Consider the following 26,971-nt stretch of genomic DNA (forward strand, 5'->3'; position numbering starts at 1 on the left):
TATCAGGTTACTACATATTCCACAATCAAATGGCTCAAAATACTCAGTACAAAACCAAACTCCTCAATCTACAAATAGGCCCTTACCCCAGTATAACATTAATTTTCCATTTGGAATAAATGTAGAAAATGTTTATAAAGACTATTTATTAGGTATGCAGAGGTTCAATTTCTTACATGGAGAGGTCTTAGCAGGAACCTGATTTTTATTTAAGTCATGAGGAAGTAAAGGCAGACAATCTGAATAAGTAGCCCAAGATATCTTTACTGTGCAAATATGCATTATACGAGGTGCATTCAAGTCCAATCGGGGCTTTTGAATTTATATAACAAAAGAACAAATTTCAAGGAGTGGAAACTGAATTTATTTTTCAATATACTCTCCTGCTACATTTATACACTTATCCCAGCATTTAAAGTGGTAATACAGTCACTTTGTTCACTTTTACCTACAAGTAAGCTTATAATAAAGTTTACTTGTAGAAAAAATGAATATCTCATAAACATTCACCTTTTAGGAGATATTCTACAGAGCAGCAGCCGGTGACATCACTGGCACATACTCTCTGAAGGAACAGCATACCTGAGCTGTTCCTTCAGAGCTGTGTGCCATGGCCGAAATCCTTGCACATGCGCGGAAGTGACGTAATCAGCGTATTGGCCATTCAAGCAGATGCATCATGCGAACCTGGAAGGAAGACCAAGTCTCTACAGTGGTGACAGTGACAACAGGTTATGCGTTGATTATAAAGTATCCACACGCTGAATGTTCACAGAAATGACTGCTGTGGACTGGGAACCACCACAGCCGGGATTGTCACTGATGGACATACAGCCATCTTTGAAACAACCATTGAAATGTCTTACTGTGGCTGAGCGTCTCATCACCTACTGAACTTAAAATCTTCTGTAGATATCCGTGGGTTTAATGCCTTCGATCCCAAGAAACTTCATCATCACATACTGTTCCATGCACACACAAGCACTGTTGTCTGCCATCTTGAGTAACAGTTTCTGGACTGGCCTGTGACATGTGCACTCTCTATCAGTTTTAGGACATACTTGCCACTTACTACTACATGTAGTACCACCACACTAGCATCCCTTTTTATATCTGTAAAATTTAAAAGTCCCGGTTTGACTTGAACAGCCCTTGTATGTGTATAAGAGTCTTTACTAAGTATAGACACAAGTAGAGATGAGCGAAGAAATGAAAAATTCGATTCGACTGATTCGGCGAATTCGTGGACAATATTCGATTCGAGTCGAATAAATTCGCTGTGAATTTAACTTAAAAAAGGGTGTTTCTAGGCTTCAGAGAGACTTAATATTAGTGCAGAACACTGTACCTTTAATTTAAATGCCCTTGGAGTCTGCTGGGGAAGAGAAATAATACTGTCAGTCAGTATGACATGCAGATGAGTGCCGTCGATCTTAGAATCACCGCACACTTCACTCATTTGGGCAGTCACGGGGCCAAAACCAGAGTGTGGAGCCACAGTGTGGCGGTGGAGGCAGCAGCAATGGGAGGCCATACAGCACCCTATGACAAAAATGGAAACCACCAGCAGTGTGAGGAGACCTGAAAGTGGCACATGGCAGAGTGTGGCGATAGAGACAGCAGCAATGGGAGGCCGTACAGGGACCCATGACACACTCTGGACCTGGCAGCAGCATGAGGAGGCGGTACAGGGGCCCATGACAGATTACGGGCCTGGCAGCAGCATGAGGAGTCGGTACAGGGGCCCATGGCAGATTACGGGCCTGGCAGCAGCAATGGGAGGCCGTACAGGGACCCATGACACACTCTGGACCTGGCAGCAGCATGGGGAGGCGGTACAGGGGCCCATGACAGATTACGGGCCTGGCAGCAGCATGAGGAGTCGGTACGGGGGCCCATGACACACTCTGGACCTGGCAGCAGCATGAGGAGGCGGTACAGGGGCGCATGACAGATTACGAGCCTGGCAGCAGCAACTTGGACAGGAGGACGTTCAGCTTCTGCACCGTCGGGTGCGTGCTCGTAAACTGTTGTCTCTTGGAAACGGATTCCAAGAAAGACTGCTGACGGAATCCGTGAAGAGGAGTAGCAGGAGAAGGAGCATCTGAACGAGCGGAATATGCCAACAAGCGACAACAGTGGCCCATGACAGATTACGGGCCTGGCAGCAGCATGAGGAGTCGGTACGGGGGCCCATGGCAGATTACAGGCCTGGCAGCAGCTATGGGAGGCCCGTAATCTGCCAGCACCCTATGACAAAAAATGGAACCCACCAGCAGTGTGAGGAGACCTGAAAGTGGCACATGGCAGAGTGTGGCGATGGAGACAGCAGCAATGGGAGGCCGTACAGGGACCCATGAGAGACTCTGGACCTGGCAGCAGCATGAGGAGGCGGTATAGGGGCCCATGGCAGATTAGGGGCCTGGCAGCAGCTATGGGAGGCCCGTAATCTGCCAGCACCCTATGACAAAAAATGGAACACACCAGCAGTGTGAGGAGACCTGAAAGTGGCACATGGCAGAGTGTGGCGATGGAGGCAGCAGCAATGGGAGGCCGTACAGGGACCCATGAGAGACTCTGGACTTGGCAGCAGCATGAGGAGGCGGTATAGGGGCCCATGGCAGATTAGGGGCCTGGCAGCAGCTATGGGAGGCCCGTAATCTGCCAGCACCCTATGACAAAAAATGGAACACACCAGCAGTGTGAGGAGACCTGAAAGTGGCACATGTTTGGGGCATGATTCATGGCGGATTTAGTCAGTTGTGTCAGGAACTGGTGGTTTGAAATCCAGACTAATCCACGCCTGATTCATTTTCACAAACGTGAGTCTCTCCACACTTTGGGTGGACAGTCGTGTCCTCCGCGGAGTTGCAATACCTCCTGCCGCACTAAACACGCGCTCCGATGCCACGCTACTGGCCGGGCATGACAGCCTTTCAAGGGCAAATTCAGCTAGTTGGGGCCAAAGGTCAAGTTTCGTTGCCCAGTAGTCAAGGGGATTGTCTACCTCGGTTGGCAGGGTGCTGTCCAAGTAGGCCTAAGCCTGTTGTTTGAGGTCCTGCTCCAGGTCCACCTGATGCTGCTGCTGCTGCTGCGGCTGGTTAGTAGTTTCCTCACTGCGCTGGTGAAGAAAGCTACTCATCATCGACTGCAGACTGAGGCAGCCGCTGCTGGTGGAGCTGCCACTGCTCCTACCACCCCACCCCTCCCCTGCTGCCATGGCAGCGGAACACGAGCGCACAGGGCCCACAGTGTCTGAGGATGGACGTTGGCGCAGACAGGCAGAGACCAGCTGACTACATAGGTGTTTTTTATAGTACGTTATTTTGGCCTCCCTCTCAGCAGGTGTGAAAAAGGCCACCATTTTTGAACGGTAGCGAGGGTCCAACAAGGTGGACAGCCAAAAGTCATCCCTCTGTCTGATGGTTATTATTCGGCTGTCGCTACGCAAGCAACCGAGCATGCTATGGGCCATTTGTGCCAAGGAATGCGAGGGACTCCCTGCCTCCATCTCCACAGCATACTGCCACGGTGCGTCTAGGTCCTCTGTCTCCTCTTCCTCCTCCTCTACCAGATGCTCCTGCTCCTCCACTCCTGTCCGCTGAGTGGAAAAACCACCCATTTCACTCAATAATTCCTGAGCACCAATGTCCTCCTCTACCTCCTCCTCTTCTTCCAGTCCTGCCCCCACAGGGGCCATGTGGCGTTGAGATCTGTGCGCCACGTCTACCGCACCCTGACCAGCCATTGTTAACAGCATTTGTTCCAGGACGTGCAACAGAGGAATGACGTCGTTCATCCCATAGTCCTGCCGACTCACGAATAGCGTGGCCTCCTCAAAGGGCCTGAGCAAGCGCAGGTGTCACGCATGAGCTGCCAATGGCTGACATCTAAGTTACACAGGGAGTACCTTTATCTGCTTTTAACATCAGGAAATCTGTGATGGCCTTTTGCTGTTCGTAAAGGCGGTCTAACATATGTAGGGTTGAATTCCACCTTGTTGCAACGTCACAGCATGAGGAGTCGGTATAGGGGCCCATGGCAGATTAGGGGCCTGGCAGCAGTTATGGGAGGCCCATAATCTGCCAGCACCCTATGACAAAAAATGGAACACACCAGCAGTGTGAGGAGACCTGAAAGTGGCACATGGCAGAGTGTGGCGATGGAGACAGCAGCAATGGGAGGCCGTACAGGGACCCATGAGAGACTCTGGACCTGGCAGCAGCATGAGGAGGCGGTATATAGGGGCCTACGGCAGATTAGGGGCCTGGCAGCAGCTATAGGAGGCCCGTAATCTGCCAGCACCCTATGTCAAAAAATTCAACACACCAGCAGTGTGTGAGGAGACCTGAAAGTGGCACATGGCAGAGTGTGGCGATGGAGACAGCAGCAATGGGAGGCCGTACAGGGACCCATGACAGACTCTGGACTTGGCAGCAGCATGAGGAGGCGGTATATAGGGGCTTATGGCAGATTAGGGGCCTGGCAGCAGCTATAGGAGGCCCGTAATCTGCCAGCACCCTATGTCAAAAAATTCAACACACCAGCAGTGTGAGGAGACCTGAAAGTGGCACATGGCAGAGTGTGGCGATGGAGACAGCAGCAATGGGAGGCCGTACAGGGACCCATGACAGACTCTGAACTTGGCAGCAGCATGAGGAGGCGGTATATAGGGGCCCATGGCAGATTAGGGGCCTGGCAGCAGCTATGTGAGGCCCGTAATCTGCCAGCACCCTATGTCAAAAAATTCAACACACCAGCAGTGTGTGAGGAGACCTGAAAGTGGCACATGGCAGAGTGTGGCGATGGAGAAAGCAGCAATGGGAGGCCGTACAGGGACCCATGAGAGACTCTGGACCTGGCAGCAGCATGAGGAGGCGGTATATAGGGGCCCATGGCAGATTAGGGGCCTGGCAGCAGCTATGTGAGGCCCGTAATCTGCCTGCACCCTATGTCAAAAAATTAAACACACCAGCAGTGTGAAGAGACCTGAAAGTGGCACATGGCAGCAGAGTGTGGCGATGGAGACAGCAGCAATGGGAGGCCGTACAGGGACCCATGAGAGACTCTAGACTTGGCAGCAGCATGAGGAGGCGGTATATAGGGGCCCATGGCAGATTAGGGGCCTGGCAGCAGCTATGTGAGGCCCGTAATCTGCCTGCACCCTATGTCAAAAAATTAAACACACCAGCAGTGTGAAGAGACCTGAAAGTGGCACATGGCAGCAGAGTGTGGCGATGGAGACAGCAGCAATGGGAGGCCGTACAGGGACCATGACAGACTCTGGACTTGGCAGCAGCATGAGGAGGCGGTATATAGGGGCCCATGGCAGATTAGGGGCCTGGCAGCAGCTATGTGAGGCCCGTAATCTGCCTGCACCCTATGTCAAAAAATTTAACACACCAGCAGTGTGAAGAGACCTGAAAGTGGCACATGGCAGCAGAGTGTGGCGATGGAGACAGCAGCAATGGGAGGCCGTACAGGGACCATGACAGACTCTGGACTTGGCAGCAGCATGAGGAGGCGGTATATAGGGGCCCATGGCAGATTAGGGGCCTGGCAGCAGCTATGGGAGGCCCGTAATCTGCCTGCACCCTATGTCAAAAAATTAAACACACCAGCAGTGTGAAGAGACCTGAAAGTGGCACATGGCAGCAGAGTGTGGCGATGGAGACAGCAGCAATGGGAGGCCGTACAGGGACCCATGAGAGACTCTAGACTTGGCAGCAGCATGAGGAGGCGGTATATAGGGGCCCATGGCAGATTAGGGGCCTGGCAGCAGCTATGTGAGGCCCGTAATCTGCCTGCACCCTATGTCAAAAAATTAAACACACCAGCAGTGTGAAGAGACCTGAAAGTGGCACATGGCAGCAGAGTGTGGCGATGGAGACAGCAGCAATGGGAGGCCGTACAGGGACCATGACAGACTCTGGACTTGGCAGCAGCATGAGGAGGCGGTATATAGGGGCCCATGGCAGATTAGGGGCCTGGCAGCAGCTATGTGAGGCCCGTAATCTGCCTGCACCCTATGTCAAAAAATTTAACACACCAGCAGTGTGAAGAGACCTGAAAGTGGCACATGGCAGCAGAGTGTGGCGATGGAGACAGCAGCAATGGGAGGCCGTACAGGGACCATGACAGACTCTGGACTTGGCAGCAGCATGAGGAGGCGGTATATAGGGGCCCATGGCAGATTAGGGGCCTGGCAGCAGCTATGGGAGGCCCGTAATCTGCCTGCACCCTATGTCAAAAAATTTAACACACCAGCAGTGTGAAGAGACCTGAAAGTGGCACATGGCAGCAGAGTGTGGCGATGGAGACAGCAGCAATGGGAGGCCGTACAGGGACCATGACAGACTCTGGACTTGGCAGCAGCATGAGGAGGCGGTATATAGGGGCCCATGGCAGATTAGGGGCCTGGCAGCAGCTATGTGAGGCCCGTAATCTGCCTGCACCCTATGTCAAAAAATTTAACACACCAGCAGTGTGAAGAGACCTGAAAGTGGCACATGGCAGCAGAGTGTGGCGATGGAGACAGCAGCAATGGGAGGCCGTACAGGGACCCATGAGAGACTCTAGACTTGGCAGCAGCATGAGGAGGCGGTATATAGGGGCCCATGGCAGATTAGGGGCCTGGCAGCAGCTATGTGAGGCCCGTAATCTGCCTGCACCCTATGTCAAAAAATTAAACACACCAGCAGTGTGAAGAGACCTGAAAGTGGCACATGGCAGCAGAGTGTGGCGATGGAGACAGCAGCAATGGGAGGCCGTACAGGGACCCATGAGAGACTCTAGACTTGGCAGCAGCATGAGGAGGCGGTATATAGGGGCCCATGGCAGATTAGGGGCCTGGCAGCAGCTATGTGAGGCCCGTAATCTGCCTGCACCCTATGTCAAAAAATTAAACACACCAGCAGTGTGAAGAGACCTGAAAGTGGCACATGGCAGCAGAGTGTGGCGATGGAGACAGCAGCAATGGGAGGCCGTACAGGGACCCATGAGAGACTCTAGACTTGGCAGCAGCATGAGGAGGCGGTATATAGGGGCCCATGGCAGATTAGGGGCCTGGCAGCAGCTATGTGAGGCCCGTAATCTGCCTGCACCCTATGTCAAAAAATTAAACACACCAGCAGTGTGAAGAGACCTGAAAGTGGCACATGGCAGCAGAGTGTGGCGATGGAGACAGCAGCAATGGGAGGCCGTACAGGGACCATGACAGACTCTGGACTTGGCAGCAGCATGAGGAGGCGGTATATAGGGGCCCATGGCAGATTAGGGGCCTGGCAGCAGCTATGGGAGGCCCGTAATCTGCCAGCACCCTATGTCAAAAAATTCAACACACCAGCAGTGTGTGAGGAGACCTGAAAGTGGCACATGGCAGAGTGTGGCGATGGAGAAAGCAGCAATGGGAGGCCGTACAGGGACCCATGAGAGACTCTGGACCTGGCAGCAGCATGAGGAGGCGGTATATAGGGGCCTATGGCAGATTAGGGGCCTGGCAGCAGCTATGTGAGGCCCGTAATCTGCCTGCACCCTATGTCAAAAAATTAAACACACCAGCAGTGTGAAGAGACCTGAAAGTGGCACATGGCAGCAGAGTGTGGCGATGGAGACAGCAGCAATGGGAGGCCGTACAGGGACCCATGAGAGACTCTAGACTTGGCAGCAGCATGAGGAGGCGGTATATAGGGGCCCATGGCAGATTAGGGGCCTGGCAGCAGCTATGTGAGGCCCGTAATCTGCCTGCACCCTATGTCAAAAAATTAAACACACCAGCAGTGTGAAGAGACCTGAAAGTGGCACATGGCAGCAGAGTGTGGCGATGGAGACAGCAGCAATGGGAGGCCGTACAGGGACCATGAGAGACTCTAGACTTGGCAGCAGCATGAGGAGGCGGTATATAGGGGCCCATGGCAGATTAGGGGCCTGGCAGCAGCTATGTGAGGCCCGTAATCTGCCAGCACCCTATGTCAAAAAATTTAACACACCAGCAGTGTGAAGAGACCTGAAAGTGGCACATGGCATGAGAGACTCTGGACCTGGCAGCAGCAGGAGGAGGCGGTATAGGGGCCCATGGCTGATTAGGGGCCTGGCAGCAGCTATGTGAGGCCCGTTATCTTGCAGCACCCTATGTCAAAAAATTTAACACACCAGCAGTGTGAAGAGACCTGAAAGTGGCACATGGCAGCAGAGTGTGGCGATGGAGACAGCAGCAATGGGAGGCCGTACAGGGACCCATGAGAGACTCTGGACCTGGCAGCAGCAGGAGGAGGTGGTATATAGGGGCCCATGGCAGATTAGGGGCCTGGCAGCAGCTATGTGAGGCCCGTAATCTGCCTGCACCCTATGTCAAAAAATTTAACACACCAGCAGTGTGAAGAGACCTGAAAGTGGCACATGGCAGCAGAGTGTGGCGATGGAGACAGCAGCAATGGGAGGCCGTACAGGGACCCATGAGAGACTCTAGACTTGGCAGCAGCATGAGGAGGCGGTATATAGGGGCCCATGGCAGATTAGGGGCCTGGCAGCAGCTATGTGAGGCCCGTAATCTGCCAGCACCCTATGTCAAAAAATTTAACACACCAGCAGTGTGAAGAGACCTGAAAGTGGCACATGGCATGAGAGACTCTGGACCTGGCAGCAGCAGGAGGAGGCGGTATAGGGGCCCATGGCTGATTAGGGGCCTGGCAGCAGCTATGTGAGGCCCGTTATCTTGCAGCACCCTATGTCAAAAAATTTAACACACCAGCAGTGTGAAGAGACCTGAAAGTGGCACATGGCAGCAGAGTGTGGCGATGGAGACAGCAGCAATGGGAGGCCGTACAGGGACCCATGAGAGACTCTGGACCTGGCAGCAGCAGGAGGAGGTGGTATATAGGGGCCCATGGCAGATTAGGGGCCTGGCAGCAGCTATGTGAGGCCCGTAATCTGCCTGCACCCTATGTCAAAAAATTTAACACACCAGCAGTGTGAAGAGACCTGAAAGTGGCACATGGCAGCAGAGTGTGGCGATGGAGACAGCAGCAATGGGAGGCCGTACAGGGACCCATGAGAGACTCTGGACCTGGCAGCAGCAGGAGGAGGTGGTATATAGGGGCCTATGGCAGATTAGGGGCCTGGCAGCAGCTATAGGAGGCCCGTAATCTGCCAGCACCCTATGTCAAAAAATTCAACACACCAGCAGTGTGAGGAGACCTGAAAGTGGCACATGTTTGAGGCATGATTCATGGCGGATTTAGTCAGTTGTGTCAGGAACTGGTGGTTTGAAATCCAGACTAATCCACGCCTGATTCATTTTCACAAACGTGAGTCTCTCCACACTTTGGGTGGACAGTCGTGTCCTCCGCGGAGTTACAATACCTCCTGCCGCACTAAACACGCGCTCCGATGCCACGCTACTGGCCGGGCATGACAGCCTTTCAAGGGCAAATTCAGCTAGTTGGGGCCAAAGGTCAAGTTTCGTTGCCCAGTAGTCAAGGGGATTGTCTACCTCGGTTGGCAGGGTGCTGTCCAAGTAGGCCCAAGCCTGTTGTTTGAGCTCCTGCTCCAGGTCCACCTGATGCTGCTGCTGCTGCTGCGGCTGGTTAGTAGTTTCCTCACTGCGCTGGTGAAGAAAGCTACTCATCATCGACTGCAGACTGAGGCAGCCGCTGCTGGTGGAGCTGCCACTGCTCCTACCACCCCACCCCTCCCCTGCTGCCATGCCAGCGGAACGCGAGCGCACAGGGCCCACAGTGTCTGAGGATGGACGATGGCGCACAAAGGCAGAGACCAACTGACTACATAGGTGGTTTTTATAGTACGTAATTTTGGCCTCCCTCTCAGCAGGTGTGAAAAAGGCCACCATTTTGGACCGGTAGCGAGGGTCCAACAAGGTGGACAGCCAAAAGTCATCCCTCTGTCTGATGGTTATTATTCGGCTGTCGCTACGCAAGCAACCGAGCATGCTATGGGCCATTTGTGCCAAGGAATGCGAGGGACTCCCTGCCTCCATCTCCACAGCATACTGCCACGGTGCGTCTGGGTCCTCTGTCTCCTCCTCCTCCTCCTCTACCAGATGCTCCTGCTCCTCCACTCCTGTCCGCTGAGTGGAAAAACCACCCATTTCACTCAATAATTCCTGAGCACAAATGTCCTCCTCTACCTCCTCCTCTTCTTCCTGTCCTGCCCCCACAGGGGTCATGTGGCGTTGAGATCTGTGCGCCACGTCTACCGCACCCTGACCAGCCATTGTTAACAGCATTTGTTCCAGGACGTGCAACAGAGGAATGACGTCGTTCATCCCATAGTCCTGCCGACTCACGAATAGCGTGGCCTCCTCAAAGGGCCTGAGCAAGCGGCAGGTGTCACGCATGAGCTGCCAATGGCTGACATCTAAGTTACACAGGGGAGTACCTTTATCCGCTTGTAACATCAGGAAATCGGTGATGGCCTTTCGCTGCTCGTAAAGGCGGTCTAACATGTGTAGGGTTGAATTCCACCTTGTTGCAACGTCGCAGATCAGGCGATGCTGTGGAATTCCGTTCTGCCGCTGCAGCTCAATGAGGGTGTTCTTTGCGGTGTAGGAATGGCTGAAATGCATGCACAGTTTACGTGACATTTTAAGGATGTCTTGCAGTGGGATGGTGGATTTTAGGAACCGCTTGACAACCAGATTGAACACGTGAGCCATGCATGGCGCATGGCACAACCTTCCTTGACGCAGAGCAGACACCATGTTCTTTCCGTTGTCAGTCAACATGGTTCCGATTTTTAGTTTGCGCGGAGACAGCCATCTGTCGATTTCTCTGTTCATTACACTCAGCAGTTCCTCCCCTGTGTGACTACGTTCGCCAAGGCATACCAGGTGCAGCACAGCGTGACACCGTTGCGCCCTGCACATGTGATATGCCGGTCGGGTAATGGGACTTGGCACGGGGGTGGCGGCTGAGGACACGGCGGAAAAAGAGGTGGTAGAGGCGGACATGCTTGCTGGACCAAGGACGTGCAAACGTGGAGGCAAAAGCGTCGTGACCTGTCCAAGTTGCTGGTGCGGCTGTGCCGGCACCACGTTCACCCAGTGGGCCGTAAATGACATGTACTGTCCCTGACCGTAGTTACAGCTCCACACGTCGGCGCTGCCGTGCACTTTGGCAGAGACCGACATGCTCAAAGACTGGCCCACCATCTCTTCTACATGTGAATGCAGGGCTGGCACTGCCTTTTGGGCAAAGAAATGACGGCTTGGCACTCTCCACCGCGGCGCGGCACAAGCCATCATTTCTCGGAAAGGTGCTGAGTCCACCAGTTGGAAAGGGAGGGACTGCAGCACCAGCAACTTGGACAGGAGGACGTTCAGCTTTTGCACCGTCGGGTGCGTGCTCGCAAACTGTTGTCTCTTGGATACGGATTCCAAGAAAGACTGTTGACGGAATCCGAGAAGAGGAGTAGCAGGAGAAGGAGCATCTGAACGAGCGGAAGATGCCAATGAGCGACAACTCCCCTCAGCAGAGGTGTTGGAGCCTTGACTGGCTGATAGAGGGCGATTGACGACGTCGGGTGACGGAGCAAGTAACGGAGCGGGTGATGGAGCGGGGGCTGGGGCAGGCAGAACCGCCGTATGTTTATCACGGTTTTCCCAGGCCACCGAATGGTGACGCTGCATATGCTGACGCAACGCTGTAGTCCCAACATGGGCCCCCTGGCCACGCTTGCATTTCTGGCCACATAGTCGACATACGGCTACGTTTACTTCCTCGGGCGGCTTGAGGAAAAATTGCCACACCACCGAGTAGGAAACTTTGCCCCCGCTACTCTTCACTGGCTGACTGCTACTTCCTCCGTGCGCACCGGCACCACTACTGGCCGTGGTGGTAGGCTGCAGTGGAGCTGGTGCTCTACTCCGTGGACGTTTGGCTCCACTGACACTGATGCGACCCTGCTGCTGTCTCCTGGGCAACCCACCGACTGTTTTGCTCGCTGCCAAGCTGCCACCCTCTTCTCCTGATGATGCGGAAGAAATTGCCTGATGACGACGAGGCTGCCAAGTGCGATCAACCTCCTCATCATCAAGTAGGGTCTCCGCCTCACTACTAGCCCCCTCGGCTGCGTCTGGGTCAGGAGACAGACCTGTCTCTAGACCGGCTACCGAGCCACTCTCCTCGCCAGTACTTGTTCGCTTGGCTGCTGAAAAGGCCGATGTCTCCCCCCGTTCCTGACCGCCCTCTGTTAGCTCTTCCTCACTGTACAGTGGGGCTGAGCCCACAGCATGCGATACTTCGCTTGGTGAGGGAACAGCAAAGGACAGGGGCAGGTAGAGGACACGTGATTTCAGTGGGCTTGGTCCCGGGCCATGCCAACTAACGGTTGTGTCTGACGTACCCACCGACCGTTGGCTGTAGGTGTCAGAGGTGACCTGGGAAGAGGAAGACGACCGAGCCAACCAATCAATGACGGCAGGGTTGTCGGTGGAGACACGACCGCTGGATGACACCGGGAGCACTGGCCTCTGGCTGCGAATACTGCTGCCTCGACCCCTTCCTCTGCTGCCACGTCTGCTCGCTCCTAAAACATTGCCTCCTCTGCCACTCCTCTGCATGTTGTCTGACATACTATTTAATTCAACGATTAGGTGTCCCTGAGTAACAATTCTCTGGCACGCAGTAACAATTCTGTCTGTCCCTGAGTATGAATTCTGTGGCCCTGAGTAACAATTCTGTGTCTGTGCGAGTAACAATTCTGTGTCTGTGCGAGTAACAATTCTGTGTCTGTGCAAGTAACAATTTTGTGTCTGTGCGAGTAACAATTCTCTGGCACTCAGTAACAATTCTGTCTGTCCCTGAGTAACAATTCTCTGGCACTCAGTAACAATTCTGTCTGTCCCTGAGTAACAATTCTCTGGCACTCAGTAACAATTCTGTCTGTCCCTGAGTAACAATTCTCTGGCACTCAGTAACAATTCTGTCTGTCCCTGAGTAACAATTCTCTGGCACTCAGTAACAATTCTGTCTGTCCCTGAGTAACAATTCTCTGGCACTCAGTAACAATTCTGTCTGTCCCTGAGTAACAATTCTCTGGCACTCAGTAACAATTCTGTCTGTCCCTGAGTATGAATTCTGTGGCCCTGAGTAACAATTCTGTGTCTGCGCGAGTAACAATTCTGTGTCTGTGCAAGTAACAATTTTGTGTCTGTGCGAGTAACAATTCTCTGGCACTCAGTAACAATTCTGTCTGTCCCTGAGTATGAATTCTGTGGCCCTGAGTAACAATTCTGTCTCTGTGCGAGTAACAATTCTGTGTCTGTGCAAGTAACAATTTTGTGTCTGTGAGAGTAACAATTCTCTGGCACTCAGTAACAATTCTGTCTGTCCCTGAGTAAGAATTCTCTGGCACTCAGTAACAATTCTGTCTGTCCCTGAGTATGAATTCTGTGGCCCTGAGTAACAATTGTGTGTCTGTGCAAGTAACAATTCTGTGTCTGTGCAAGTAACAATTTTGTGTCTGTGAGAGTAACAATTCTCTGGCACTCAGTAACAATTCTGTCTGTCCCTGAGTAACAATTCTCTGGCACTCAGTAACAATTCTGTCTGTCCCTGAGTATGAATTCTGTGGCCCTGAGTAACAATTCTGTCTCTGTGCGAGTAACAATTCTGTGTCTGTGCAAGTAACAATTTTGTGTCTGTGAGAGTAACAATTCTCTGGCACTCAGTAACAATTCTGTCTGTCCCTGAGTAAGAATTCTCTGGCACTCAGTAACAATTCTGTCTGTCCCTGAGTAACAATTCTCTGGCACTCAGTAACAATTCTGTCTGTCCCTGAGTAACAATTCTGTCTGTCCCTGAGTATGAATTCTGTGGCCCTGAGTAAGAATTCTCTGGCACTCAGTAACAATTCTGTCTGTCCCTGAGTATGAATTCTGTGGCCCTGAGTAACAATTGTGTGTCTGTGCAAGTAACAATTCTGTGTCTGTGCAAGTAACAATTTTGTGTCTGTGAGAGTAACAATTCTCTGGCACTCAGTAACAATTCTGTCTGTCCCTGAGTAACAATTCTCTGGCACTCAGTAACAATTCTGTCTGTCCCTGAGTATGAATTCTGTGGCCCTGAGTAACAATTCTGTCTCTGTGCGAGTAACAATTCTGTGTCTGTGCAAGTAACAATTTTGTGTCTGTGAGAGTAACAATTCTCTGGCACTCAGTAACAATTCTGTCTGTCCCTGAGTAAGAATTCTCTGGCACTCAGTAACAATTCTGTCTGTCCCTGAGTAACAATTCTCTGGCACTCAGTAACAATTCTGTCTGTCCCTGAGTAACAATTCTGTCTGTCCCTGAGTATGAATTCTGTGGCCCTGAGTAAGAATTCTCTGGCACTCAGTAACAATTCTGTCTGTCCCTGAGTATGAATTCTGTGGCCCTGAGTAACAATTGTGTGTCTGTGCAAGTAACAATTCTGTGTCTGTGCAAGTAACAATTTTGTGTCTGTGAGAGTAACAATTCTCTGGCACTCAGTAACAATTCTGTCTGTCCCTGAGTAACAATTCTCTGGCACTCAGTAACAATTCTGTCTGTCCCTGAGTATGAATTCTGTGGCCCTGAGTAACAATTCTGTCTCTGTGCGAGTAACAATTCTGTGTCTGTGCAAGTAACAATTTTGTGTCTGTGAGAGTAACAATTCTCTGGCACTCAGTAACAATTCTGTCTGTCCCTGAGTAAGAATTCTCTGGCACTCAGTAACAATTCTGTCTGTCCCTGAGTAACAATTCTCTGGCACTCAGTAACAATTCTGTCTGTCCCTGAGTAACAATTCTGTCTGTCCCTGAGTATGAATTCTGTGGCCCTGAGTAAGAATTCTCTGGCACTCAGTAACAATTCTGTCTGTCCCTGAGTATGAATTCTGTGGCCCTGAGTAACAATTGTGTGTCTGTGCAAGTAACAATTCTGTGTCTGTGCAAGTAACAATTTTGTGTCTGTGAGAGTAACAATTCTCTGGCACTCAGTAACAATTCTGTCTGTCCCTGAGTAACAATTCTCTGGCACTCAGTAACAATTCTGTCTGTCCCTGAGTATGAATTCTGTGGCCCTGAGTAACAATTCTGTCTCTGTGCGAGTAACAATTCTGTGTCTGTGCAAGTAACAATTTTGTGTCTGTGAGAGTAACAATTCTCTGGCACTCAGTAACAATTCTGTCTGTCCCTGAGTAAGAATTCTCTGGCACTCAGTAACAATTCTGTCTGTCCCTGAGTAACAATTCTCTGGCACTCAGTAACAATTCTGTCTGTCCCTGAGTAACAATTCTGTCTGTCCCTGAGTATGAATTCTGTGGCCCTGAGTAAGAATTCTCTGGCACTCAGTAACAATTCTGTCTGTCCCTGAGTATGAATTCTGTGGCCCTGAGTAACAATTGTGTGTCTGTGCAAGTAACAATTCTGTGTCTGTGCAAGTAACAATTTTGTGTCTGTGAGAGTAACAATTCTCTGGCACTCAGTAACAATTCTGTCTGTCCCTGAGTAACAATTCTCTGGCACTCAGTAACAATTCTGTCTGTCCCTGAGTATGAATTCTGTGGCCCTGAGTAACAATTCTGTCTCTGTGCGAGTAACAATTCTGTGTCTGTGCAAGTAACAATTTTGTGTCTGTGAGAGTAACAATTCTCTGGCACTCAGTAACAATTCTGTCTGTCCCTGAGTAAGAATTCTCTGGCACTCAGTAACAATTCTGTCTGTCCCTGAGTAACAATTCTCTGGCACTCAGTAACAATTCTGTCTGTCCCTGAGTATGAATTCTGTGGCCCTGAGTAACAATTCTGTGTCTGTGCGAGTAACAATTCTGTGTCTGTGCAAGTAACAATTTTGTGTCTGTGCGAGTAACAATTCTCTGGCACTCAGTAACAATTCTGTCTGTCCCTGAGTAACAATTCTCTGGCACTCAGTAACAATTCTGTCTGTCCCTGAGTAACAATTCTCTGGCACTCAGTAACAATTCTGTCTGTCCCTGAGTAACAATTCTCTGGCACTCAGTAACAATTCTGTCTGTCCCTGAGTAACAATTCTCTGGCACTCAGTAACAATTCTGTCTGTCCCTGAGTAACAATTCTCTGGCACTCAGTAACAATTCTGTCTGTCCCTGAGTAACAATTCTGTCTGTCCCTGAGAATGAATTCTGTGGCCCTGAGTAAGAATTCTCTGGCACTCAGTAACAATTCTGTCTGTCCCTGAGTAACAATTCTCTGGCACTCAGTAACAATTCTGTCTGTCCCTGAGTAAAAATTCTGTGGCCCTAATAACGTTTCTGTGGCCCTAAGTAACAATTCTCTGGCACTGAGTAACAATTCTGTCTGTCCCTGAGTATGAATTCTGTGGCCCTAACTAGCGTTTCTTTGTCCCTAAATAACGATTCTGTGGCCCTCATTAACAAGTCTGTGTCCCTGAGTAATGGTTCTCTGTCCCTAAGTAACTTCTCTCTGTCCCCAATTCTCGTTTCTGTGGCCCTAACTCTGTCCCTGTCCCTAGTACAGAGCGGTCTGCCTCTGTTCAATGACTGCAGGCAAATGAAGATTTCCAAAATGGCCGCTATATATACCTCGACCATTACACAGTGCTGGCTGGCTGGCTGCTGATTGGCTGATGCGATCACATGTCGTTGAGGAATGCATTATGGGGCAGCGCGCCTTGTCTGCGCGCCTTCCCCGACATCCCCGCTCCGTCGCCGCACATGTCAGCCGCCATTTTCTGAAAAATTTCGATTCGCGCGTCCGAATTAGGCTGTTTTTCGGATTCGGCACGAATCGAAATTTTTCCGATATTCGACTCGAATTCCACTTCGGATACTTCGATTCGCTCATCTCTAGACACAAGCAATATAAGTGATTCCCTTGAACACATTATAGTAGTAATGTAATAAACATAATAGGTTACATATATAAGGTTTTAACCCAAGGATGTTGAGTTTATGAACTGAGTCTAATGTTATTCAGAATGTTATTTTGGAATCCTCCCATGATGGAAATACTGTTCTAAAATACATTAAAGAGGTTCTTCAGTCTTAAAAAATTAAAAATCATCAGTTACAAATACTGTAGCCAAATAAGGAAGGAAACGAACTCTCTTGCGCTCTATGACCCAACCAGGGGTAGATAGATGGAACCAGGATTTGAACGTTTCTACCACCAGTGCATATGGGGTTGTGCAGCTCCAAACAAGGCTGAGGAAGCCCGACCAATACAGCGAAGCGAAAACAAACAAAAAGCGCACAAACCTTGCGCATTACCTCAGTAAACCAGAGCTCTGATGAAGAAGGGATGCCCTTCGAAACGCGTCAGTGGTTCCCTGAGTGTCCACTCCTATGATGGGACTCGCGCAGGCTGCTTTAATCCTTAGTCCCCTTGAGGACTTACATGCTTGATATTCTTTGTTGTTTGTGAGTATTATTCTCTATCTAATAAATTTTGGTTTACTGAGGTAATGCGCAAGGTTTGTGCGCTTTTTGTTTGTTTTCGCTTCACAAATACTGTAGCTGCTGACTTTTAATAAATACTTATCCAGGGATCCAGCACTAGCACTGTCCTCACGTAGGCCAATTCTTCACCGGTCTTTGAGTCCCTGGGCTGGCAGGTGTCTCCTTGCGGCTTCACAGCTGGCTCCTGACTGATACCAGCTAAAACATAGATACGCCTTTGCTATAAGGCGTCCTAATACCCCCTGTCATCATTATAGATTTTATGGGGCCTTTTTATAAAGCAGTGAATTTAACGTCTGTTTTAATGTGTTTATTGGTTGTGAAAATGAATATAGAAAATCTAAGACAAGCATACGAATCGCCCACGCAGGGGCTAAGTAAGGAATAATCATTACAGACTGATCAATAAAAGTTACAGTAATGAATACCGAAATGAAAGGATTCTGAAACATTAGGATGATACCAATAAGTTGAAAATGTAAGGAAGCCATGTCCCAAAATTTTACTCACTGTCACCAAAGGGGAGGCTCTTCTGCAACCAGCCCCATAGGTCAGTAATTGCATGAGCAAGAACAGAAAAGAACTGGAAAGAGAAAGTAGGGGAAAAAGAAAAGAGGATCATGGGCAAGAGAAGGGGAAGGAAGGGAGCGTGGTATCTCGGACTTGGAAGCTCCAAGGGGAGGAGTGAATTTAATTTCAACCAAGCATTCACTGTTGATGAATAAATCTCATTTAAAACATGCACCAAGAAGATTAACCTGAGGGTTTGGTGAATGTTAGCCTGGGTGCTTTTAAATATGTCCCTATGTGTTTATACTGTAATGTTGCCAATCCCCATAAGGAGTGTACTATACTCAAGAAAGATACTGGACTAAACTGACATACACTCAAGAGTGGGTGTGCGTTCAGGTGGAAAAGGGATTTTCAGGCTCTGATCATACCTACAAAAGTATCAGGAGCAATATATATATACGGTATGTTCTATTTTTGAGGTTTCACCTTTTGTATGGTGTGATCACAATGGGGATAACCAGGGCCAAAAGAAAGCATATTCCGATTTTTTGTGATTTTTTTTACCTTTTAGGCCTTATTCACACCATGTGTAGAGATGTGAGTTTTTCTGCTCATGTTTTGCAAGGGCACAAAAAAAACAATTGTTCTCTATGTGCCCTGTTCACACCCCAACACTAATATCACCTGCAGATTTTTCTTTCTGCGCAGGAATCTGCAACGTGCATATAATGCATCAAAACACGCATGAGAACTGATGTAAACTTGTGTCTCTGTAAGTGAAATCTGCATGTCAGTTTCCATCAGTTTTTCTGCATGTATGGTGTGAATGAGGCCTAACTATTTTCATGATGAACATCTTTATCACTCCAGAGGGTAGTAGTACCTATAGCTGTATGATCTGAAAGTTGTCTGTCCCTTAATATGTGGCTTCCTTCTTGTTAAAGTATAAAACATCTTATTCTGCTCATCTTGGTGTTAAACATACTGCCTGTCTCCTTTTCTGTTTCCTATATGTATATACATGTATATGTGTGTTCTGTATGTCTCTTCCTGAAGTGGCTGAACTCTTTAGGGATGATGGCTTTGCTAGTGGTGATGGTGACATGGAATTCTTCCTTCCCGCCGTGCACCAGAGGGGTAAGCACCACACTTGCTGTCCTTTCCTTGTCCTCTGTTTGTCATAGAGCTACAATTAATGTATATACTTTGTGTGTGTGTTTATATACAGTGGGGTTCGAAAGTTTGGGCACCCCACCAACACTTTCAAAATAACAGAAAACAAAAAAATGGTGTCTGCAAAAGTTTGGGCACCCTGCAGAATTTATAGCATGCACTGCCCCCTTTGCAAAGCTGAGACCTGCCAGTGTCATGGATTGTTCTCAATCATCATCTGGGAAGACCAGGTTATGTCAATCTCAAAGGTTTTAAATGCCCAGACTCATCTGACCTTGCCCCAACAATCAGCACCATGGGTTCTCCTAAGCAGTTGTCTAGAAAACTGAAACTGAAAATAGTTGACACTCACAAAGCTGGAGAAGGCTATAAGAAGATAGCAAAGCGTTTTCAGATGTCAATATCCTCTGTTCGGAATGTAATTAAGAAATGGCAGTCATCAGGAACAGTGGAAGTTAAAGCAAGATCTGGAAGACCAAAAAAAATATCAGACAGAACAGCTCGCAGGATTGTGAGAAAAACAATTCAAAACCCACGTTTGACTGCACGATCCCTCCAGAAAGATCTGGCAGACACTGGAGTTGTGGTACACTATTCCACTATAAAGAGATACTTGTACAAATATGGTCTTCATGGAAGAGTCATCAGAAGAAAACCTCTTCTACGTCCTCACCACAAAAATCATCGTTTGAACTTTGCAAATGAACATATAGACAAGCCTGATGCATTTTGGAAACAAGTTCTGTGGACCGATGAGGTTAAAATTGAACTTTTTGGCCGGAATGAGCAAAGGTACGTTTGGAGAAGAAGGGGCACAGAATTTAATGAAAAGAACCTCTGTCCAACTGTTAAGCATGGGGTTGGATCAATCATGCTTCGGGGTTGTGTTGCAGCCAGTGGCACAGGGAACATCTCACGAGTAGAAGGAAAAATGGATTCAATAAAATTTCAGCAAATTTTGGATGGTAACTTGATGCCATCTGTGAAAAAGCTGAAGATAAAGAGAGGATGGCTTCTACAAATGGATAATGATCCTAAACACACCTCGAAATCCACGGGGGATTACATCAAGAGGCGTAAACTGAAGGTTTTGCCATGGCCTTCACAATCTCCTGACCTCAACATAATTGAAAATCTATGGATAGACCTTAAAAGAGCAGTGCATGACAGACAGCCCAGATATCTCAAAGAACTGGAAGACTTTTGTAAGGAAGAATGGGCAAAGATACCTCAAACAAGAATTGAAAGACTCTTGGCTGGCTACAAAAAGCGTTTACAAGCTGTGATACTTGCCAAAGGGGGCAGTACAAGATATTAACTCTGCAGGGTGCCCAAACTTTTGCAGACGCCATTTTTTTGTTTTCTGTTATTTTGAAAGTGTAAATGATGGAAATAAAATCTAATTTTTGTTGACATATTATAAGAATGTCTAATCTGTAATTTGATGCCTTTTGGAGCTTTTTCCATCTTTCCTTGGCTTCTTTATGCACATTAATACAAATTTTTAGCTGGGGTGCCCAAACTTTCGATCCCCACTGTATATATATATATATATATATATATGTATTAGACATATTGACATATTATAGAAAATATATATACAGTGTATATATATATATATTTATAATCTGTCAGCATGCTAATCTGAAAAATTGCTGGTAGATTACAGTGATAGCAAATAAAGTAATAGAATTCTACACAAAAACATGACAATAAGTGCCAATTTGACATCCACAAGACTAAACACATATTTCTGGTCTTATTTAGTAACCATTGTTGTTGCTCTAACCAAAAATACTTTCTTAGTTTTCAATAAAGTGTCTAAGGTAAGAACCTCTTCTAGGTTTTTATTACTGTTTATATTACGGACTTGGTAATGTCCTGGAGATTAACCCCTTTGCGCTGGCGCCTCCTGGCCCTTTAAGGGTATTGTGACACCGGGGGGGCGGGGTTTAGGCTCATGTGACCGCCATGATTGGCTGTCACAGCGATCACATGATTACAAAGCTCCCAATCACAGATAGCATCGGGACCTTTCCGTTAGGCGCCGGTAAATGTACCAGAAGCGTGCAGGGTGCGCACTCTCGGCACATGCTTGTTTACATTGGTACACATATATACGGCCTCTTGCCATCAGGGCCCAGCCACCCAGAGGCCGCATATTTGCGTACTGTCGGCGCCAAGGAGTTAACATGATTGCCTCTGGAAGTCATGAATATCCTCTGTAGTGGAGGACAGTAGTAAAAACCCCAAAAAAGGTTCTAATCCTGTCCTACTCTGTCCACAAAAATTTTGGTTGGACTGTCACTTTAACTTCAATAACCGAGACTACTATCAATGCAGTGATTTCTGATTTCTGGTTGTGGAAACTCACTCATTAAATGTCAAATACGCTTTAAAACATTAGCCCTGGTTCACACCACTGCGATTTCAGGTGCGAATTTGGGAATTGAAATCATACCTGAAATTGGATCTAATGAGTGTGAATGTGAGTGTCTTAACATACGTGATTTGCTGCAGCGCAATTTCAAAAGTAGTTCTTGTATTACTTTTTCTGCAGTTTGTTGCGATTTCACATATAGACTTCAATAGACATCGCACTGCAAAACGCAATGGAAACCGCAAGAAATCGTTAGGAAATCTTCAGAAAATGCAGTGAAATCGCAAACAAAATGCGAGATTTTAAATCGCATCCAGTGTAAACTAAGCCTTAATGACATTTCAGAGGCATTGTTCAATATTTTTAATATGCAGCTTCTAAATAAAACCTGGTGATCCTACCTTGAACGTCTTTGTTCAGGCGCTGTCTAAAATGGGCAAACAATGAACTGTCCTATCCAGTTGGGCTCCGGCATTGTTTATTGGAGACTACAGTGACTGTCCCACAGCACATTTTGTAGGCAGCAGGGGCGGACTGACCATTTGGAAACTCGGGCACTGCCCGAGGGCCCGGGGTCAGTAGGGGGCCCCATGAGATGCTCTTGGTACCTTTTTCATAGGCTTTTTTGAGTTTGGACAAGGACACAGGGGCCCCATGATCCCCTATTGCCTGGGGGACCCATGAGTTGTCAGTCCGCCCCTGGTAGACAGAGTCCACTATTGTCACCTTTAGGAAACCCACCTTGAGAAATGCCATGCAGCCATCGCTAGATTACATGCATGTAGACAATGGTTGCAAATAGGCTGCAGCAGTTTAGCAGCACCGAGATGCAATGAAAAAATTTATCAAAAAGGTGAAAAGTATTTTATTTAAAAACATGCAATTCAGTACTAAAGGATTAGGAGGGCCCTGCTTGTAGGAGCTTACAATCTAAATGGTAGGGGCAAGTGGTACAAAAGGTAATAACTGTAAGGGATAAGCTGGTGGAGAAGGCTGAAGTGCAGTTTTTAGGTGGAGGCTTCCCTGAGAAGATGATTTTTCATGGATGGCCAAAAGGTAAACAGAGTAGAAGATAGCCAGATAGATTGGGATAGGGAGTTCCAGAGGATGGAAGAGACTCTGGAGAAGTCCTGGAGGAGAGCAATGGAGGGGGAGATGAGGGATCTAGAGAGCAAGAGATCTTGTGAGGAGTGGAATGGAGAGTTTGGCTACTAGTTTGAGATGAGGTTAGTCATGTAGCTCAGGGGAGAGTTGTGGATGGTTTTGTATATTGTTGTTAGTATTTTCAATATTATTCATTGGGCTAGCAGAAGCCAGTGCAGAGATTGGCAGAGAGGGTGAACAACCACAGATCAGTTAGTAAAGCGGATGAGTATAGTAGTATTCATGATAGACTGAATAGGAGATAGCATTTGTAAAGGTAGACCAACAAGAAGGAAGTTGCAACAGTCAATAGTTAGTAAAGAAACCTTTAAGAAACCTTTTTTTAAAGGCCAGCAGTAAACAGTTTTACATGCACAATAGGTTTTAGCCCCATACAGCTATGTCTTAGGTACCTAGATGATTTTTGTTAATTTGTTTTCTAAGTTTAATTAGAGAAATGCTAACATTACATAACTTTTTATATTATTGACAGATATGAACATGTAATGGTTGTAATAACAATTATGTTAAAGCTGAACTCCAAACAAACAGCTAAATCCACCATAAAGTCATATAAGAGGACTGTCTCTTTTGACAAAGAATTTCCATCCTCCAGAGATTTACATATTTCTACCACACAGCACAGCCTTGTTTGAACAGGCCAGAGACCTTACTTTTCTATTCGATAGTTAAATAACACTTACAAGTCTTATCCCTTCCTTTAAGCCTTGACTAGATAGTGAATGAAAAATTGGTGAGCTTATCTCTCTGTTACTCTACTCTCTCCTTCTATCAGTATGTTCCTTGTTAGCATATAAACATGGCAGCACAACTCTCTGGCTTCTCGTGCTGCCTTTCCATTTCCTAGTCTGAGCTCTGCTGCGTAGGGGACTGCAAGAAGCTGACACTAAGTTAAATTCAAGTACTTACACTGCTTGTATTAGGCCTCATGTACACATGAACTCCCCCAGACGTTTAGCTCTCCTGGCAGCAGAAAAACGCTAAAAGCGGCAAAAACACGTGTAGGATAGGTACTGCTTTTAGCCACATTTGCCTGCATTTAGCGCTTGGATGTTTATTCGTTTGTTTAGCCACAGTATTTTCAATTGACATGAATAAATACCCAAGCACTAAACGTGGCTAATGTTTAGATGTGTTTAGTATTTTTTGGCCAAAATGTTCAAGAGAGGAACATTTACCTGCCCCTAAACTGCTGCTCCTAAACTCTGGTAAAAGCCTATATGTACATGGACACATAGGTTTTTATTGAGTTAAGTTCAGGAGCTTTGGCAAAAAACGCCAAAAGCTCCTAAACTCATGTTTAGGAGCAGCAGTGTACATGAGGTCTTAAACAAAATACATTTAATTATGTATAAAAAAATACAGGGCTATATTAATGTGTGCCTTTTACATTTGCTTGTAGTCCAGCTTTAAATTAGATAACCTAAGCATATTGTATTAGATATGCACACTCATATTTTTCAAATTTAGTGCCTTATTCTAATAATATTTGTATTGTTTGGTAATTGCACAGCCAGCTTGGGTATAGCCTCAAATATAACTGTGATTATAGAAGACTCTGATGATGCTCATGGAGTTTTTGAATTCAGCCGTGATTCTCTCTATATGAATGCAGCTGAACCAGATGCCGGATACAGCCCTGTAATATTCCAGGTAAATGTATTTGCATTTTACATTTCTTGACTCTTTCAGTTTTTTACGTTGAAATGTACTGCATGCCTTACCTATATGCAGTAGCCAGTACATTCCTGACCTACTTTTATGGTGACATTAACACCTGTTTGTGTGAACACTAATAAAATAATCCTTTGCCATCATTGATTTATTAGCAACAACTATTGGGAATCAGAAGGAACATTGGTCTCCATATGGTGACCACAACAGAGTGTTCTATACAGGAGAAGGACTAGAGTGGGGGGTGTATATTGTGCTGATGACCCTGCTTTAAGATACATAGTTATTCAGACCTCATTCAGAGTAGGACAACTGTTGAGTATTAAATAATTGTTTGTTCTTTGTTTAGTCCTGTGATTACATTGCCTATCAGAGGGATGTCTTTTAGCAATGACCCCCTTTCTAGCTCTGAGAAGTGACTGATTGCAGAGAACTAGATTATTTGTGATAATAGCAAACTATTTTTTAAATATTTTATTTAGGTGAGTTTATATCCCCCGCCAGCCCAAAAATTCCCAGTCATCTGTATACAAGGCCAGTATATCTGAAAGTAGCCATACATGAGAGGGGAGTAAATGTTTCAGAAAATGGCCAATCAGACCTTTGAGCAAGGACATTTTGAGACTATATTGTTGTTTAAGGATAGACGAGGAACCTATTTGTGATATTTTCATTTACATATTCTGACTATTTATTACATTGTACTTGATATTTTGTAGGTTTTGCGTTATCAAGGTACCTTATCCATGGTGTCTGTTTTTTGGAAGATAGAATCTGATCCTTTTGAAGACTTAGTTTTCACCTCTGGGAATGTAACTTTTAAAATTGGACAGAAAAGCAGCAACATAACAATTCTAGTATCTCCAGATGATGTTCCGGAACTGGATAAAGTATTTTCACTTATAATCACAAATGTTTCCAATGGTCGTTTGGGTGATTTGACTAATGCTTCACTGACACTTTCTGCTAATGATGATCCCTATGGGCTTTTTGTGTTCTCTGAGTCAAACCGGCCAATTAGAGTTGAGGAAAAATTTCAGAATATATCTTTAACAGTCAAACGGTTGAATGGCCTGATGGGGACCGTCATGGTTTCTTATCAAACACTTCCGGACTCTGAAAAACTTTCAGTTATTTCTCCAAGTATTGCAAGAGCCACTCAAGGGAAAGACTATTGGCCTATCTCTGGAAATGTCCTTTTCATGGCAAATATTAGTGAAATCAAAATTCTTCTTCCAATATTGGATGACAATGAACCGGAGAGGTCTGAGTCTTTGTTTGTTGAATTATTCAACGTCACGTTAGTGGAAAGAGCACAGAGACAGCCTGGTATGTACATATGTTCATTGCTTTAACTCAAAAGAACTTTAACTAAACCTTATGAGTCCTATCATCATTTTCTGTGTAAACATCTTCTGCTCATCTCTATCCCCCCATTTTAAAATATATCTCCTAGTGCTCCACGTGTATATATACATTACCAGGATTGCCAATGTTAATAATATTGCCAGCCTTTCTGTAGTGAGGAATGGCGTTTAGCCACTCAAGCCCTTATGGGGTGGCAGAGTGGTGTCACATGTCTTACTGGAGATAGCAGCTACTTTTTGGGGCTCTGCTGACTGATTGGAATGATGGAGGAGCAAGTTTAGTCATCAAAAGCAAACCTGCGTTGCAGAAAAACTGTTTGTCTATATGGGAAATGCTTTACATAGGAATTCTTGTATCAATGAAGGCATTTATTTGTCTCAAAGTGCCTAGTCTGTTTAGATCTATACATATATAGGTTTTGTCTCTCAAGATGGCATGACTACTTTTTGTGCTCATCCTGCTACTTGATCATTAGAAGTAATGGAAGCCATTTTGTGTCCATTGATTTCTCTACCACTCACACCTGTGACCTGTTAAGGAGGAATTATTATTATTATTATACTGGATTTGAATAGCGCCAACGGTTTACTCAGCGCTTTACATTATAGTGGGAGACAATACAGTAACAATACAGTTCAATACAAGAGGGAATTGAGGGCCCTGCTCCTTGGAGCTTACAATCTAGGAGGGAGGGGTGAGTGGTACAATAGGTAAAAACTGGGGGGATGGAGTGGTTGGAAGAGTAGAGGATTCCAGTATAGGCTTCCCTGAAGAGATAGGTTTTCAATGATCGTCCAAAGGTAAGTACAGTAGGTGATAGTCTGATAGATTGGGGTAGGGCGTTCCAGAGGATGGGTGACGCCCTGGAGAAGTCTTGGAGACGAGCATGGGAGGAGATAAGTGAGCTAGAGAGTAGAAGGTCTTGCGAGGAGCAGGGTGTACGGTTTGGGTGATATTTAGAGATGAGATCGGATATGTAAATTGGGGCAGTGTTGTGGATGGCTTTGTATGTCATAGTTAGTGTTCTGAATTTTATCCGTTGGGCAACTGGGAGCCAGTGGAGGGATTGGCAGAGAGGGGAGGCAGATACAGAGTGGTTAGTGAGGTGGATGAGTCTGGCAGCAGCGTTCATGATAGACTGAAGGGGGGATAGCCTGCGATGAGGTAGGCCAATGAGGAAGGAGTTGCAATAATAGAGGCGTGATATGACAAGGGAGTGAATAAGTTGCTTAGTGGTTTCCGAGGTTAGGAATGGTCGTATCTTGGAG

At 47.1% G+C, this 26,971-nt stretch overlaps 1 protein-coding gene across 1 annotated transcript in view; it reads left to right on the plus strand.

Moving 5' to 3' along the window:
- Positions 1-26,971, plus strand: part of ADGRV1 (adhesion G protein-coupled receptor V1) — a 500,140-nt gene that overhangs the window by 128,379 nt on the left and 344,790 nt on the right. The window contains exons 28-30 of the mRNA XM_089679659.1: positions 19,001-19,081; positions 24,175-24,314; positions 25,055-25,664. Of these exons, the coding sequence (XP_089535785.1) occupies positions 19,001-19,081; positions 24,175-24,314; positions 25,055-25,664 (831 nt within the window). The remainder of the gene's footprint in view (positions 1-19,000; positions 19,082-24,174; positions 24,315-25,054; positions 25,665-26,971) is intronic.

Source organism: Staurois parvus, unplaced genomic scaffold, assembly GCF_062004578.1.
Source record: "Staurois parvus isolate SC_StPar_1 unplaced genomic scaffold, SC_StPar_1.0 ptg000229l, whole genome shotgun sequence".
NCBI lineage: Eukaryota > Metazoa > Chordata > Amphibia > Anura > Ranidae > Staurois > Staurois parvus.